At 45.6% G+C, this 15,778-nt stretch overlaps 1 protein-coding gene across 1 annotated transcript in view; it reads left to right on the top strand.

Moving 5' to 3' along the window:
* The window catches only part of KIAA1217 (KIAA1217 ortholog), a 538,230-nt gene that overhangs the window by 281,300 nt on the left and 241,152 nt on the right, over positions 1–15,778 (top strand). The window contains exon 3 of the mRNA XM_084859061.1: positions 3,860–4,143. Within this exon, the coding sequence (XP_084715187.1) occupies positions 3,860–4,143 (284 nt within the window). The remainder of the gene's footprint in view (positions 1–3,859; positions 4,144–15,778) is intronic.

A 15,778-nucleotide genomic window follows, 5' to 3' on the forward strand; every position in this document is an offset into this window, starting at 1 on the left:
TAGCTCAGGGATAGGCAACCTTTTTGGGCCATGGGCACATGTGGCAATTTGATAAACTGTCCTGGGCACCACCACAAAATGGCTGCCATGGGAGGCATGGCAAAGGACAAGCAACCTGCCCAAAGACTGAGTGCAAGGCACAGGTGGGGTCCAAGCCCCAGCATATGCAACAACTCCTTTGAACCCACGATTTTCAGCACCAACAGAAGCCTATTTCACAGCAATCCAAGCTGTCAATAAGAAAATGTGATTTTATTTTTTAAGAAGTGGGAGGGACAGGACACCTGGTCAGGTGCCCAGAAAGGTGTTTGGAGATGCACTGGTACTCATGGGGACCGTGTTACCTGCTCCTGGTTTAGCGCAATGCCATAGTTTTAGCCGGTACGTGTCAGGGTTGGATCGGAGCCCATATAGCCCCAAAGCAGTTCTGATTCTGAGGAAGAGATAGAAACCGTGGGAGAGGAACCTGCTCGCTCTTCAGAGGCACGGCTGAAGGGAGAATCCCTCCCTGCTCACATTCCTGAGAGTGACAGTGATCCTGGCAGGGAGAGGGAGGTACAACTGGACCTTCTGGATGCAAGGTGCCAGCGCAGGGACAAGCAAGAGGTTGCGGGCGCCGAGAGGAGGCACTCAGCCCGCTTGGTGCAACAACAACAGCTGCGCCCCGATGCCCCACGGGAAAGGGGTGGACTTTCTCCTCCTAGCCCTTAAGTTCAGAGGCTTCCCGCCCTTTCCCTCCAAACGGAGACCAGCTGACTCCCTAAGGCTAGAACCCCCTGGTAGGCTGCTCCCTCTTACGTTTTCCTCTTAGGCTAAGGCAATGAGCATCTGTAAGCGTCATTAGGCTGAATGGAAATAAAGCCTTGGAAAAGAGCCCTTTTGTCTGCGTGTTGATTCTGGGCTACTTGAGGATTTCGGAAGGCAGCAAGGGCGCTCCTGACAGTGCGATGCGTTTCCCCAGCAAATGCTATTGGTGTTGTACTGGAGGCTGCTTATGCTAGCGCATCATAACTTTAGCACTTGTGTCCACTTGTAACCTGCCCTGAAGAGATAAAATGGGGCACACCTACACCGTGTTTATTCTGGGAGTTGGGTGCACTCTGTCTCCCGTTTCATCCCCACGTATGGGGTGCGTGTGCGAAGTCCACACCTGTCCGTGTTGGACACATTGCCACTTGGGGTCATGGCGGGAGCTGCCCAGGTTGCGTAAGCTGGACAGCTGTCTATGCGGGGGTGTCCTCGGATGTCCAGGAACACTTTCCCTCATTGAATGCATGGAGTGCTCCCCCACGAAGGCAGGGAACTGCTGTTCAGATGCGACCACTGATATAAATATTGACTAGAAAAGCTGAAGGAGCGTGCTCTTCATCACCAAATATGGCAAAAGCAAAGGAAAACGTTTCTGAGAGGGATTGCTGGCAGCAGTACTGATCGCTTCTGTCCCAGCAGGACGAATCGTGTAAAAGGAGAGTTGTTGTAGTGGCTAAGAGACTGAGCTATGAATCCGGAAGTTCTCAGTCCAGAGCTCGCCTCTGCTTTACACCCACTAAGGGTGCAAACGTAGGCATGTTTAGACAGGGGGAAAAAAGCCCTACAGCTCCAGGCATTCCCCAGCCAGCCATTCTATCTAAAGATACATAGGATTGCAACCTAAGTGGCTTTAGGCAAGCTTCAGTCCTCCCATCTGCAGTAAGGGGGGGGGCAAGACTACTGACATACCTTAACAGGCTAGCATGAAAGACTAAGACTGCAATCCCATGCACACTTAGTTGGGAGTGGGACTTACCTCCTTCCATAAAAATGCATAGGGTCCGGCTGCATGGCTCCAATCATAGGCGTACTTATATGGAAGTCAATCCCTTTGAAACAAATGGAACATACTTCTGCAAAACAGGGCTGGGGTTGTACAGGAAAGCTACAGTTATATTCCCAAATAGGCTGCTTAACTGTCCTTGGGCCCAATTGGATTTAAGCACTGAATAACCGATGCCTGTAACCCAGGGGTGGGGAACAGATAAAAGGAAGTACTTCTTCACACAGCAAATAGTTAAACTACGAAATTTGCTACCCCAGGATGTAGTGATGGCCACCAATTTGGATGGCTTTAAAAGGGGGTTGGATAAATTCCTGGCAGAGAAGGCTATCAATGGCTATTAGTCTTGATGGCCATATGCTACCTCCAGTACCAGAGGCAGTCTGCCCATGTACACCAGTTGCTGGTGAACAAGGGCAGGAGAGTGCTCATGCCCTGCGTGTGGGTTCCTCGTTGACAGCAGGTTGACCACTGTGTGAACAGAATGCTGGACTAGATGGACCCTTGGTCTGATCCAGCACAGCTCTTATGTTGTTAACCTCAGGCCCAGGGGCCAAATGCAGCCCTCCTGGGGTCCCACTCTGACCCTCTGGAGTTCCCCAGATGGCCACACACCCTTCCCCTTGCCTCCCTGCTTTTCCATCCAACCACCAGTCATTTGGTGGTTTCCTGGCTGTTGTGTATTTTCCCCATATTCCTGAAGACTGAAATGCCTCTACTAAGCTAAGAGCTTTCAGTAACAGTAAGTTGGTCTTTTCTGGTATTTTGGCCCACCCTGCCCCCTTTGCCTGTGGCCATGCTCACCACTGGAATGTGGCCCCCAAGAGCTTTTCCAACGTTGAATCTGGCCCTCTGAAAAGAAAGAGGTTCCCCACCCCTGCTCTAATCCTATGCATATTTATTCAGATGTAAACCCCGTTGAACTCAGAGGGGGGACACTTATTTTTGGGTAAACATGCACAGGATGAAGCTGTCCAAATAACTACTTTGAAGGAGAATCAAGGCTGCATATTAATAGCAGGTAATGTTACAAATAGACTTGGGAAACATTTTTAGTGATTATGTTTCCCATTTTGTTCTCCACTGACCAATTTCTCCTCCAGCCCCCATAGATATTAGATAACATGCCTTCAACCTGCATTTTTCTTTTTGGGCCCTGAGGGGTTTGTGTTACTCAGTTACCTGCAGATAAGTTCACTCTAACATCCATGCGATGCCTGCGTTCATTCCACAAAAGCTATCCATAATAGACAGGCCTCAAAGTAGATTTTAAAGTTGTAAGAGTTATCTGACTTTTTCCTGCTATCCCCCCCCCTCCCCCCCGGCTATCGCATAGACTTGCTTTTATTTCATTTCTTAAAAGAATGGTTTATTGAAAAAGTGACACTATATTTTCCAGTCTGCTGTCTCGGAGAGGCATAAAATCCAAGCGAGATCCATGAAATTTAAAACCAAGGCTATAGTCTGAAAACTTGGGGTGGGGGAGTAGGGAGCAAATAGAAGAGAAGTGCTTTTCTTGTTATCCTACAGAACTTTCAGAACATGTTGAAAACACACTGAAAAAAGATTAAGGATTTCAACTCCACTTTATGAAAAGAATTTTATCAGTTGGGATCTCGAAGGAAGACTAGTTACAGCCCCATTAAAAAGTGCTGGAGTGTTATGATGAAAAACTTTTTTTTACAAATATGTCCTGCAAATTTTAAAGCTTAAGGAAGAAAGGAGTCTACCATTCAGTGCTACACAGACACGCGCACACACACACACACACACACACACCCTGCCACTTCAGTATACACGACAGCATAGCAAAGATAGGCTTTTTTTTTAACGATCCATTTTCCATTCAACAGTACATATTGTTTTATATAGCTTATGCAAACTGCTCTTTTAGTAGTTATTTTATTTTAAATCAATAACCTACATCTCTCCTCTTTAAAGGGAGCAGAACTGCATCCTTGTAAGCTGTTTTTAAAACTGAAAGTCCTCTATAGGCGTGACTGTCGAGATGCTATTTTTACAATATCTTGCATTGTTGATTTGCAGACCAGGCGAAAAGCAATTTGCATGGAGCCTCATTAGACGATGCAGAGTGCCTGTGGCCTAAGGAACTCGTTGCTCCTGGAAACAGCCAGACGTCCAGTTCAAAGGCAGGCCGCAACATTCCTCGGAGACACACTGTAGGTGGCCCTCGGAGTTCGAAAGAAATTCTGGGAATGCAGACATCAGATATGGATAAGAAGAGAGAAGCTTTTCTGGAGCACCTAAAGCAGAAATATCCCCATCATGCCACCGCGATAATGGGCCACCAAGAAAGACTGAGAGATCAGGTATGGAAAACAAACCATTGTTAAATGTTTGTGTGTGAGAGAAAAAATGGACATCTATCAAAACAGTTAGCATGGGTCTTGTGCTGGAATCCAAGTGTGCATCAGTTATGGAAGGCTTACAGATTTAGAGGCTCTACCGGTCCAATAGCTAGACCAGAACTTCTGATTGCATCAAGATACAACTAAGTCCAGTGCCACCTAGTGACTAAACTATATGTTGACTCTATCCATGCATGCCATGGATAGATATTTTGCTATGGTTGAGGGCAGCTTCACATGCTGGGGATGCATTCATGGAGATGCTACTGATACTAAAGCCAATAGGGAAGCTCTTGTGCTTGCAGGATGTCTGTATGGAGCTTGCATGCATGTAAGCAACCCCTGGATCAGGCTGACAAAATACAGGAGCTGCACTTTCTCAGAGTGAAAGAAAGCGGGGCCAAATGACCAGCAGAATCATGTGGTGCAGTTCTTGCTAGATTGTGCCATTTCAGACCGCAGGTAGGAGAGAGTATGTTTGCAGGACTTTTTTACATGAGGGTGTCGAAAACTAATATGCCAGGGAACGGGATTTTAACCTAGCTTTCTCCCTGACATTTAGTTGGGTTTTAAAAAATTATTGTGAAGGTTTTAAAAAAATGGATGAGCATTCAAATATTCTATCCCCCCGCCCTCCACTGCAGTCTGAAGTAGTGCAGTCCAGCAAGAGCTAAACTGCCGCTTGCTTCTGCTGATTGTATGACCCAGCTTTTAAACTGATGTATGTTGTGAGGGTTATATATTTATGGTTTGTTGAATTTCTTCAGTACAAAATGACAGACAATATAACTTCTCTAAATCTTTAGCTGTCTGATGACATGGACAATCCCTTAAAGGATGGTGAAAAAATGAGCTAAAAGGTTATACATTTCTGTGGAGGTGAGAAGGTTGGCTTTAGGGGTCCATTCAGAATTGACATCCCTGTTCAGCAGCCACATATATAATCTTTCATTGAATCGATCTTCCCTGGTATCCTTTCAGACTTGAGATTCTCTCCATACAAATGACATAACCTCTTCTTGGGTCATTTCAGACACATTTTTAAAAACATAACGATCAGTTTGGCATAACATCAGAATTGACAAATCAGTCCTTGCGATTGTTCGGCTAACCAGAAGCATAACCATGTTTTGAAGCAAGTCTGCAGACCATGGTGTTGAGTAATGTTGGAACTGCCAAACCATAGTTCTGGATATTGCTCCATCTCCGAAGGCCACTGCACCTTGAGGTAGGAGTGCCAAATAGACTGAAAACTAAAGCAGACAGGTAGCTCTATGCCATGGTTTGCCCGATGACCTGGAAGCTAATGATAGGGTTTGGGTTCTATATCATGGTTTGCTCAAACCATGGTTTGATCTGATGTCTCAATTGAACCTTTGGTAATCTACCATGACAGAAGTGCTGCTAGTTTACAGGAGCACATTCTGAGATGCCTGTTTTGTTGGACTGAATGTAATTGCTTTTCAGCAGTTTAATGATGTGGCATGAAACCATAGCATGTTTCTTTGTGAGAGCTGAGCCCTAGACAGCTGTTGAGTGGGAACCAGGAGCTGTGGGCTCAAGATGGGAGCTGAAACTCAGGGGTCAGAACTAGGGAACAAGGCAGGACAGGGCTGACCCTAGCATTAGGCAGAGTGAGGTGGCAACCTCAGGGAACTGATTTTGGGTGTCATGGGAAGGGCAGCAATTGTTGATTGTTTAATGTATTATGATTGTATTTTTACAACCAGGGAGAGATGCTTGTGAGATTTTCTTCCTCAGGAGACAAAATAACTTGACCACACTTGGATTTGGGGGCAGGGCACCATTCGCTAATGTTCCTGAGAGAGCAAAATGACTTGGGCAAACCCTGAGACGAGAGTTGGAGCAAACTGAGAGCTACAGCCAGCAAATACTAATATTTATTTATTCATTCATTCATTCATTCATTCATTTATTTCTATACTGCCCAATAGCCAAAGCTCTCTGGGTGGGTCACAAAAATTAAAACCAGAAAGCGCAGCATAAAACAATATAGAATATGAAAGCTTAAAACCACAAAATAACAGTACAACCAGAATAAAACCTAGCAGCATGCAGAGATTTAAAATACACATTTAAAACACTGGACTTAAAAGACTAGGAAGCTAAAATGCTAAAATATTGGAGAATAAAAAGGTCTTCATCTGGTGCTGAAAGGAGTACAACGTAGGCACCAGGCGAACCTCTCTTGGGAGCTCATTCCACAACCGGGGTGCCACAGGAGAAAAGGCCCTCTTCCTGGTAGCCACCCATGTCACTTCCTTTGGCAGGGGCTCACGGAGAAGGACCCCCGAATATGATCTTAGTGTCTGGTACATATGGGAGGAGGCGATCCTTCAGATAACCTGGACCCATGCCGTTTAAGGCTTTGAATGTTAATAGCAGCACTTTGAATTGGGCCGGGAAGTGGACTAGCAGTCAGCGCAGCTGGAAAAGTACTGGTGTAATGTGATCTCATTGGCCAGCCCTCTTAACAATCTTGCTGTCCTGTTTTGGACTAGTTGAAGTTTTTGAACTATTTTGAAAGGCAGCCCCATGTATAACACATTGCAGTAATCCAGATGAGAGGTTATCATAGCATGGATATCTGTAGCTAAGCTATCTCTGTCCAGATAATATCTTTATCTTGAAATGCTTCCCTTTCTATTTCACTGAAAGCAAAGTCCCATCCTGAACAGGAAGCCTTTGGGCAGCTGGAGTGGAGGTTTCCCAACCTGTTGCCCTCCAGATGTTTTGGACTACAATTCCCAACATTCCTGACCGTGCTGGCTGGGGATGATAGGCATCATAGTCCATCACATCTGGAAGAAATGCTCTACCCTAGAGACTCACGACGTGGGTTGACTGTGCAACAGAACTGTGGGTTCCCAGTTCTAGCCCCAGTGGCTCCTCACATTCTAGGTCAGAAATAGTTTCTTACTGATTTACCCCTTGGCAACCAGCAAGCTTCAGTCACACTGTAATCTCCAGGCTAGACTAGGATCATTCTCTTTAAAGACACAGTTGTATGGGTTGCACCCTTGATAATTGGAAGCCCCCAGACTCAGAGGCTCATGATCATCCTATGCGGGGCCGGAGGAGCAGTGGAGAAGATCTTTGCCTCCCTGTCCTCCCGCTCTGGATTTTCCACTAGACTGGCTTTTTTGCCCATCTAGCAAGGGTGCTTTGGAGGGGACGGGGGAAGGAGGCTGGAGAGGCTGCAGGATAGCTTGTATCCTGGCCTCTCTGGCCTCCTCCCTTCCCCAGCCACCAAATGCCCCCATTTCCCCCTCTCTGAGGTTGCTTTGTTTTACTCTTAGAATGGGAAAAATACTGTGCAAAAGCCAGGAAGCCATCAAACAATTAGCAGTCAAGGCAAATGAACTGGAGCCTTTTAGGTAATCCCAGTGGGCCCAATTGGGCCCACAGGCCTGAGGCTCAATGTGCTTTAAAGCACAATCCTATTCCCATGCTGGTTAGGTCATGCGGGGAGTTGTAGGTAGGGATGGCGGAGAATTCTGCCATGGACTCCAATGAGGCTGGATTCTTTGCATCCCTGCTCTTTGCCGTGATAGGCTATGTAAAGTTTTACGTAGCCTATCATGGCAAATGGCAGGGACGCAAATGGCGTCTGCAGACAGGCAGGGCGGCAGCAGATGGACCCTGCCGGCGGCTCCGCAGACCTCCCGGCAGACTCGGAGGTGAGTTTCGTACACCCCTAGTTGTAGGACTTTTTTCTGTCTAAACATGCTTAGGATTGCACCCTTAGTTGATCAGTACACCATTTAAAGCATGAAGCCCTGTTTTTTATATGAAGTGGCTTTTACGGGGCAGGACTAAGGGCCTTGGTTATAGGAGTTTGAAAGTGTGCTTATAGTTTTGTTTAGTACAGGGATTCCTGACCAGCCCAAATTCAAATGTTATGTTAAGTGCTTCAAAATGATTTTAAAGTTGAGGACTGCTATTATTTTCCCATCCCTCACTGTTGTGGAAGAATGCAACGGCAAGTGAAATTTCCACAGTTCACACTGCTGATGCCTTGGAGACTGGAGTGTGTCACTTGTGAATGATGTTACTGAAAGATACAAAGTGGAAAAGCAATGTAGAAAATAGCCTTTATTTAATCAAAGAGCCATTTTCTAGCTATTGCAATTTAAATTATAGATACAGGAAATTCAAAACTAGATGCACTGTTGGTTGTGAAACTGGTCACAATGAAGCTGATTTTATCCTTCTATTTTACTTTACAATGTCTTTCTACTGCTGATTATTTAGTTATTTATTTGATATCTTTATAAATTGCCCTTCTTCCCACTGGACTTGCCTCTATCTGAAGGAATCTTAGTGCTGGGCTCACTTCGTTTTGGTTCAGTGGGTGGGAGGGATTGGACGAATTCGAGGTGGTGTTTCCGTTGACACCCCAAAGTGTAAGACAATCAGATTAGCAGATTGACCTGGAGTAGGGGCTGGAACTATTTAGGAAGAATGGAAGGGGTTTATATTTTCCACTTGGAGGGGGCTTCCTCCCTTCTTGCACCAACTTCTTTTCACCCACACAAAAATTAAGCATTTTCCATATATATATATATATATATATATATATATATCGCAAAGCCAACAGCTTGAAAAAAAGGCCTTTTTGTGAAGAGAAGAACAAAATAAGGGAGGGGGAAACAAGATAATAAGTCCTCCCCCTGCATGAGAATTGTCAGCTCACTCCCTTTCCTCCTGAAACCATTCCAGTGGTTGTTTGGGGGTCAAATCGCAACCCCGGAAACTGAACCAAAATGGCCATCACAGTATACCACCCATCAAGGATAATAAAGAAGGATCCATATGGATGCTGAGGGGAGGCTTTTCAGAATGTCAGGTCTCCAACAGGAAAGTTCTGCTTCTCTTGGAGGCTAGTCCGTTCTCCAAAGGAGGCTGAGTGAAGCCATGCTGATATATCTCAAGTACTGGGATGTGTAGCTGATATAGGGGAAGGTCTTCTCTGAAAGCAGCTCTGTACATTATGTTTCCTGCAGGAAATGCTGGGCGGAATCTACACATAGCAGTTTTGCTGTTATCATACTGCAACACCAACGGGCACCAATAGCTATCACTGCAGTATGATAATGGTAAAACTGCTATGTGTAGATTCAGCTCTGGTGTTACATGAGCGTTTCTTGCAGCAAGTATATGAGTGGATGTCCCCAATCTCATGGAGAGTTCTATTGACATTCAAACAAGCATGAGTAGAACATCTCTTCAAACCTCAGCATAACAAGATCTGAGGGGATTGGGCTGGCATGCACAGGGATGTAAAGGGCAGGGCCAGTGTGTGTGGTTCTGGCCCTGTACACCAAGGGTGAGCAACATATGGCCTGTAGGCTGCATGTGGACACCAGGCCTTTTTTGCCACCAAAATTTGGTGGCACAAGAGCCAAACAGTCCACGGTTTGCTGCTGAAATTTGGCAGTGCAGCAACACAGCAATTTGTGGCCATAAAGTGCTGAGTCATGTGTAAGTTGCGGCCGTAATTTCTGCATAACTAAGCACTTTACAGCTGGAAATTGCATAAAATATGCTAATTATGGCCACAATTCCCCCCAAGATACGGAAATTGCAGCCACAATTGGTATATCTTGCCCTGTTTGCAGAGGAAAACCCCCTGTTGAAATCCGAAGATGCACCTGCAGGGAGAGCCAGTCCGCTGTGGACTCTGCAGGTTGGATTCTCCAGAATCTGGCCTCATTCAGGTCCGTGGTTCTGGGGGGGGGGGAATTGACCCCCAGGCCCCCCCAAAGTTGCTCAGTCCTGCCTTACATAGTTTTAGCCCTCACATGGTCAGGCAAATGCCTGAACAGGGCTTAGGTTTCCAAGACATATGCATCCTGGTGTTTAAACTTACCTGTATCCTCATGTGTGATGACCGTATGTTACACATTTGCTGCAGCAAACACTGGTGTAACACTGGTGTTTCCCACAGCAGTCGTAACATAGAGCTAGTTTCAGCATTCTTATTTCCTGCCAACCGCTATAATCCCTAGATACTCCTGGCGGCCCCCTTCCCCCTTGAACTTTGAAATATTTAGATGCTTCCTTTCCTGCTTCATTGATTGTGCTTGTTATCTGTGTAATGAACTATAGTATCCATGTGGAGAATGCAGGGTGGTAGGTAAAGATAATGCAGAAATTGCTTCTTTTTTAAAAAAGGAGACTGGTGAGATTAGATCATTCCTGAGTCATGTAAATATTTAGTTCCAGCGGTGAAGATACTTGCAAGCCAAGTTTGAACAGACTACTGCAGGGACGCCCTATACATTTGGAAATCTGATCTCCCTCCGAAGCCAATAAATTACAGAAGGAATGCAGTAACTGCAGTTGCCGTTTGTTTAAAAATGTCTCATACTTGCTAATTTATTAAGGCTGCAATCCTAAGCTTGCTTTCGGTCGTACTGATTTCGGTGGGGTTTACCTCTGAGTAGACATGCCTGCATAAAGTCCAAAGGAATATTCTCCTGTTGGTAGGTTTTATTCATAATCAGGCCTAAGCTGTGTACATGATGAGTATATAAATGTCAGAGCAACAAAGGGTTCCTGTTGCATTTATCTGGAATCATTTCTCCCCACATTCATAATCAAAGCAGATCATGTAACAATAGCAAAAAAAATAGTTGTTCAGTTTGCCAATGATTTATTTCATGGAATCTGTCATAAAATTAGTCTGACTCTTCATCTGCCATAACAACCTGTGGCAGGCAGTGCCTACTTAATCGGCATTGCCTGTGTGTGTGTGGTCTACCCTTCCTCAAAAGTTAAAGTGACCACAGGGCTGCAGGAAAGGCAGCCTACCCGCCTTAAGCTTCTGCCTGGGTGGAGGCCCCAAAATTATTAGGGCCTAATAACAGGGCAAGCTCCAAGTTTGAGGCAGCCCTGGGCAAAGAGCATCTTGGTGGGCCCTTAGTGTCCTAGTTCTTGGCAGCGGTGGCAGCTAACAGCAGGCAGGAACACGCTGAACAGGGTGGGTGGCTGAGGCCCGCCATTTTAATTTCTGACAGTGCTCCAATGCAGTGCTACATTAGGGGCATTGTGGGAAATTAAAATGGTGGGTAGAGTCAGCTGCCTGGTGCTGCTCAGAGCATAGGTCGGGCAGAAATTAAAGGGGGCCAGGGCAGGCATCAGCAAGGTGGAGGGAGGCTGCCAGGGTGCTAGATCCCCACCAGTGGCCCAAGAATGCCAACAGGGACAGATGTTGGTCCTGTCTAATGAGAAGCAGTTGCTTTCCTAAGGGATGGGTGTAGCTATATACCTAGGAAGGATAAAGACTGGAGTTCCAAAGGGGAAGGGAAGACAGAGATACAGCTTCTGCCACAAAGCTGCCAAGCAGCAAGGAAAGTGAAGGTTACACCAGCTAGGATCCGGAGGCTAAACTAGACGTGATGGGTCAGCTACATGTATCTTATCCATGTGCCTGCCCCATTCACATAGAGGGTGGTCATTTGTCTTACTTTACAGAGGACATTCCCCTATTCAAAGGGTCATCAGAGGATAGTCCCCTATTTGAAGGGTCATCAGAGGACAATCCTCTATTTCAAGGGTTGTCCATCTCCAGTTTAAAGATAAGGAACCGTAAGAAGGGGGAGTGGCAGGGCCTTGAATTTGCCCACCCACACTTGGACAGCTGACCAAGCAGGCTCACCGGTCACCGTCTTTCCCACTGTGGTGTGACGTACTTCCATTGAAATTAAAGTAATTACTTCCAAATGTGCATCCGTGCATATAAATTAGCATAAGCAAATGTGGTGCAGATCTGTATCCTCTTTTTTTGAGATGGGCAAGTGGTCACCCTACTGACATATCATTGCAGGGTGGTCTAGTCCTTGCAAACATGGCAGAGGGGAGCAAAATGCGCCCTCTCCTCTACCTTACTCATTGCACTCTGCTGCTGCTAAGACTCCTGCCTGCCTGGCTCACTTTGGGTATCAGAGCTGGCTGGGCTGGGGGAAAACTGCTCAAAGCACTGGAGCATGGGGAGGCAAGGTGGGGGATTGTGTTGAGTTGTGCTTCCCTCCCCTGCACACACACCTTTTCACATAATCCCACCCCCCTTTCCCCCATGCTTGATATATGAATGAGGCAGATACGTGGTCAGCTGCCCCATAGCATCTCGTTGGGCCCTAAATCTCAGTCAGAACAGTCCCAGCTGTTAATAAGACTTAGCATGGCCAAAAAAGAGGAAATGCATTGCCAGAAAAGAGGACCAAAGAGGACACCAATTTGCATGTGCTAATTTATATGAAGAGATGTATATTTAGAAATATTTATTAGAATTTAAATAGAAATGCAATTTATCACAGCATAGTGCAGAAGACTGTGACCAGGTGACCTCTCTGCTGCCCAGGTTGTGACTGTTGATGGGCAGCAATTCTTATAGTTCTTTATCTGTAAACTGGAACTGAACTGGACAGCCCTTCAAATACAGGATGCCTTCAAATAGAGGACAGTTCTCTGTAAAAGAGGGCACATGACCACCCTAATAAGACTGCCGTGGGTTGACAAGCGATAGGCAGAACTGAGGAATTAAAAACAAGCAGATCAGGGCCAGAGAAGTCCAGTCTGTGGACTTGACCCTGGAAATAGCACCCCAAATTGAGAATCTTGTTCAGCTAATAGAAAAGGGAGAAGATGAGTTTGGATTGTTGCAAGCAAACACTGCAAACAACCAGATCTCTAGTTTATAATGAAAGCCAAATATCGTAACATGATGTTCCCAATGACTCATTTGGATGCTTTATCCATCCCATCTTTGTACTTTGCTGCTTTTGTGTGTGGGATGCCCTGAAAGAGCTCATCCGGGAAGCCACCCTTTCTTCATCTGAATACTTTATTGGGACACAATTGCATCTATTGTGATTCTTCTGGGAAGCAGCCAGGTAGGTTGACAGTAAGGATCTGTTGATATTTTCCAGCTTCCTTTCCGCTCATATGAATATTTGGCCTTCTAATGGGTGTTTGGGCAGGATCCAAAGAGGCCATACACATGCACAGGAGCTTCTCTGTCATCAGTGGGGCTTCCTCCACTATCAGGCAGGGATGTGTGAATCAGCAAAACCCGAGCTTGCTGAAGTTCTCTGAATTCTATCTCGAAGCTCATTCCGACTCAAGGCTGTATCAGACTGTGAGCGTTGTTTTTTCTTTTCGAATGAAAATCCATGTGTATTTTTCCAAGGGCACACATCGATTGTGTGCATCTTTGAAATGTGCACATTCTTCTCCTGTTGATTAAAGCATATTTGTGTGCATTTTCCAAAAGTACGCATTTTTCATACACTTTTTTGAAACACACACATGCTGTTGAATGCATGTTTTAGGGTCCGCAAATCACACTGCCAGCTCAGAAATGTACACACTTCGACCACAGATTGCATCTGAGTCTAGTCTAGAAGGTGTGAACTGAGTAAATCCTGATCAAAAATGAACTGAAACTAATTTCTCATACATCCCTACTATCAGGTCCTTGGGTTGCTTCAGAGGCTACTCCTAAAGCAAGCCCTGCAAGAATGCAGATGTCTAGTTTATCTACTGAAAGCCAAACATCATAATGAGTCTCAGGGCGGGGAGGGGGACTGCTTTTGGAAAGGGGTCCTCAGAAACAATGCTGCATGCATGAAAGCTCCCTGTATGGCAGGGGTGCAGAACTGCAGCCCCAGGGGCCAAGTCCAGCCTTCCTGGGATCCCAATCCAGCCCTCTGGGGTTCCCCCTTCCCCTTCCCCTGACCCGACCCCTTTTCCCTAACCACAGATCACTGGGACATTTCCTGGCTTTTGTGCTGTTTTTTCCCCCATTCTAAAAGGTTGAAATGCCTCTCCTGAGGCTTAGTTCCGGGTAGTAAGAGCTTTAAGCTACAACATTCTGGGAGTTTAGCCCCGTCCCTTTTGCCCTTGACCCCCTTTCTTTTGGCCCTGCCCACCACTGGAATGGGCCCCCCTGAGAATTCTCTGAAATGGACTGCAGCCCTCGAGCTGAAAGAGGTTCTGCACTCTTGCTGTACAACTGTTGCGAACCGCCCGGAGCGCATTCGCTACTTTGTGGTATAGAAATTTAATTAATAAAATGAAATGAAATGAAATAAAATAAAATAAGTATGGCCATTTAAATCCCAGCCTTTAAGCTGGTATGAAGCAGGAAAGTGTTTCTAATAGGCATTTGTAGAGTTGGCATCCAGTGCAAGAACCCTTATCTAAACATCAGCCTCTGGGCCCTGTTATGATACAAACAATACACTCTGACAGGTGTGGCTGTTATTGCAAAACTATCCCCCGCACACTTAGGCAGGAGTTGTCAGATCTTTTGAAGAGGGCTGATACAAAGATTGTCACAACTCCAGAAGGTGTTGCCTGACTGGAGTGGTAGAAGGTGTTTAGTTTGGGTCTCCCCCCACCCACCCGTGAGGGGGGAAATCCAGTTTTCAGCATGCTTTGATCGAGAAAGCCTTGAATGTTTATGGAACTGAAGAGCAAATGAGAACCCCCATTTACTGAAAAAGAAGTAAAGGGATTGGAATTTCAGGAGAAAGCCTGGAAGCTACAGAAGGACAGCTTCTGAAGGTCGCGCTAAGTTCTCTGTGCTGCAGCAGGTAGGTCCACTGAGATACAGTTCTTCTGTCACACCATTGTCTCTTCATGGTTAGCAAGCAGACAATGTAGATGGATAAGCAGTCAAGGTGAGGAAGAGTGTCTGCGACGTTGGAATCATGCTTGCAGTGAAAAGCCGTTAAAAAGAGAGCTGAATTCCTTCCAAATAAAATGGGGGAAAGCTTCCGGGAGAAACCGGTTTTACAGGTTGTACTACCCAAAGGGGATTACGGGTTCCTTTTTTTAAAAAAAAAAGGCATTGCAAAAGGAAACAAAGAACCTGCTGAGGCTGTAATATTACAACTTCACAAAATATGGCTCTTCGGCATAACAATTTTTGGGGTGTGTTTTCTTTCACATTGTTCAGCAGGGAAAGGCAGATAACAATATATTGCTCCACAGTTACTCTTTAAAGGAAACAAACAAACCTCTCATACAATCCCCCAGTGGGTATGCCTTCAAAAGAATGTGTATTCTGTTTTTAATTCTGAGTGAACTTCTGGAATATCAGCGTACCCAGGAGCCAACCGTTAAACATTTACTTGAAACAAACAGTTAAATTGTATCGCGGGGCCTGAATCTGACAGGTTACTCTGCCGTGTAGGCAGGTGGGGTTAAAGTAACCATGGAGATTTATGAGGTCATGCTTGGGAGAGCATGTTAAGACAGTGAATGTAACATGTAGCCGTTCAAAGTCCCATAGGCTGGAAGTGGCTTTTATGCAAATGAGAAAGTTTCACTTGGGAAAAGGGGCTAAAGGAGTTGCGATAGAGACATGGAAGGTGTTTTACCTGCCTGGATTGTAAGAGAGTTTGCTGTGAACTAAAGAGTTTGGTGGCTACGGGAAATGTTCTGTAGCTGATCTCCTGCCTTCCCTCAGGTATCCTGCAATTAGGTAAACAGAAGTTTCCTTTTCACTTTGCCTTGACTATAATGGTGCTGTTTGAATTTTACTTTGTTGCATTGTTTTCTTGAG

Source organism: Heloderma suspectum, chromosome 5 (assembly GCF_057233095.1).
Source record: "Heloderma suspectum isolate Gila_16-S chromosome 5, 16-S_ref, whole genome shotgun sequence".
NCBI classification, from domain to species: Eukaryota; Metazoa; Chordata; class Lepidosauria; order Squamata; family Helodermatidae; genus Heloderma; species Heloderma suspectum.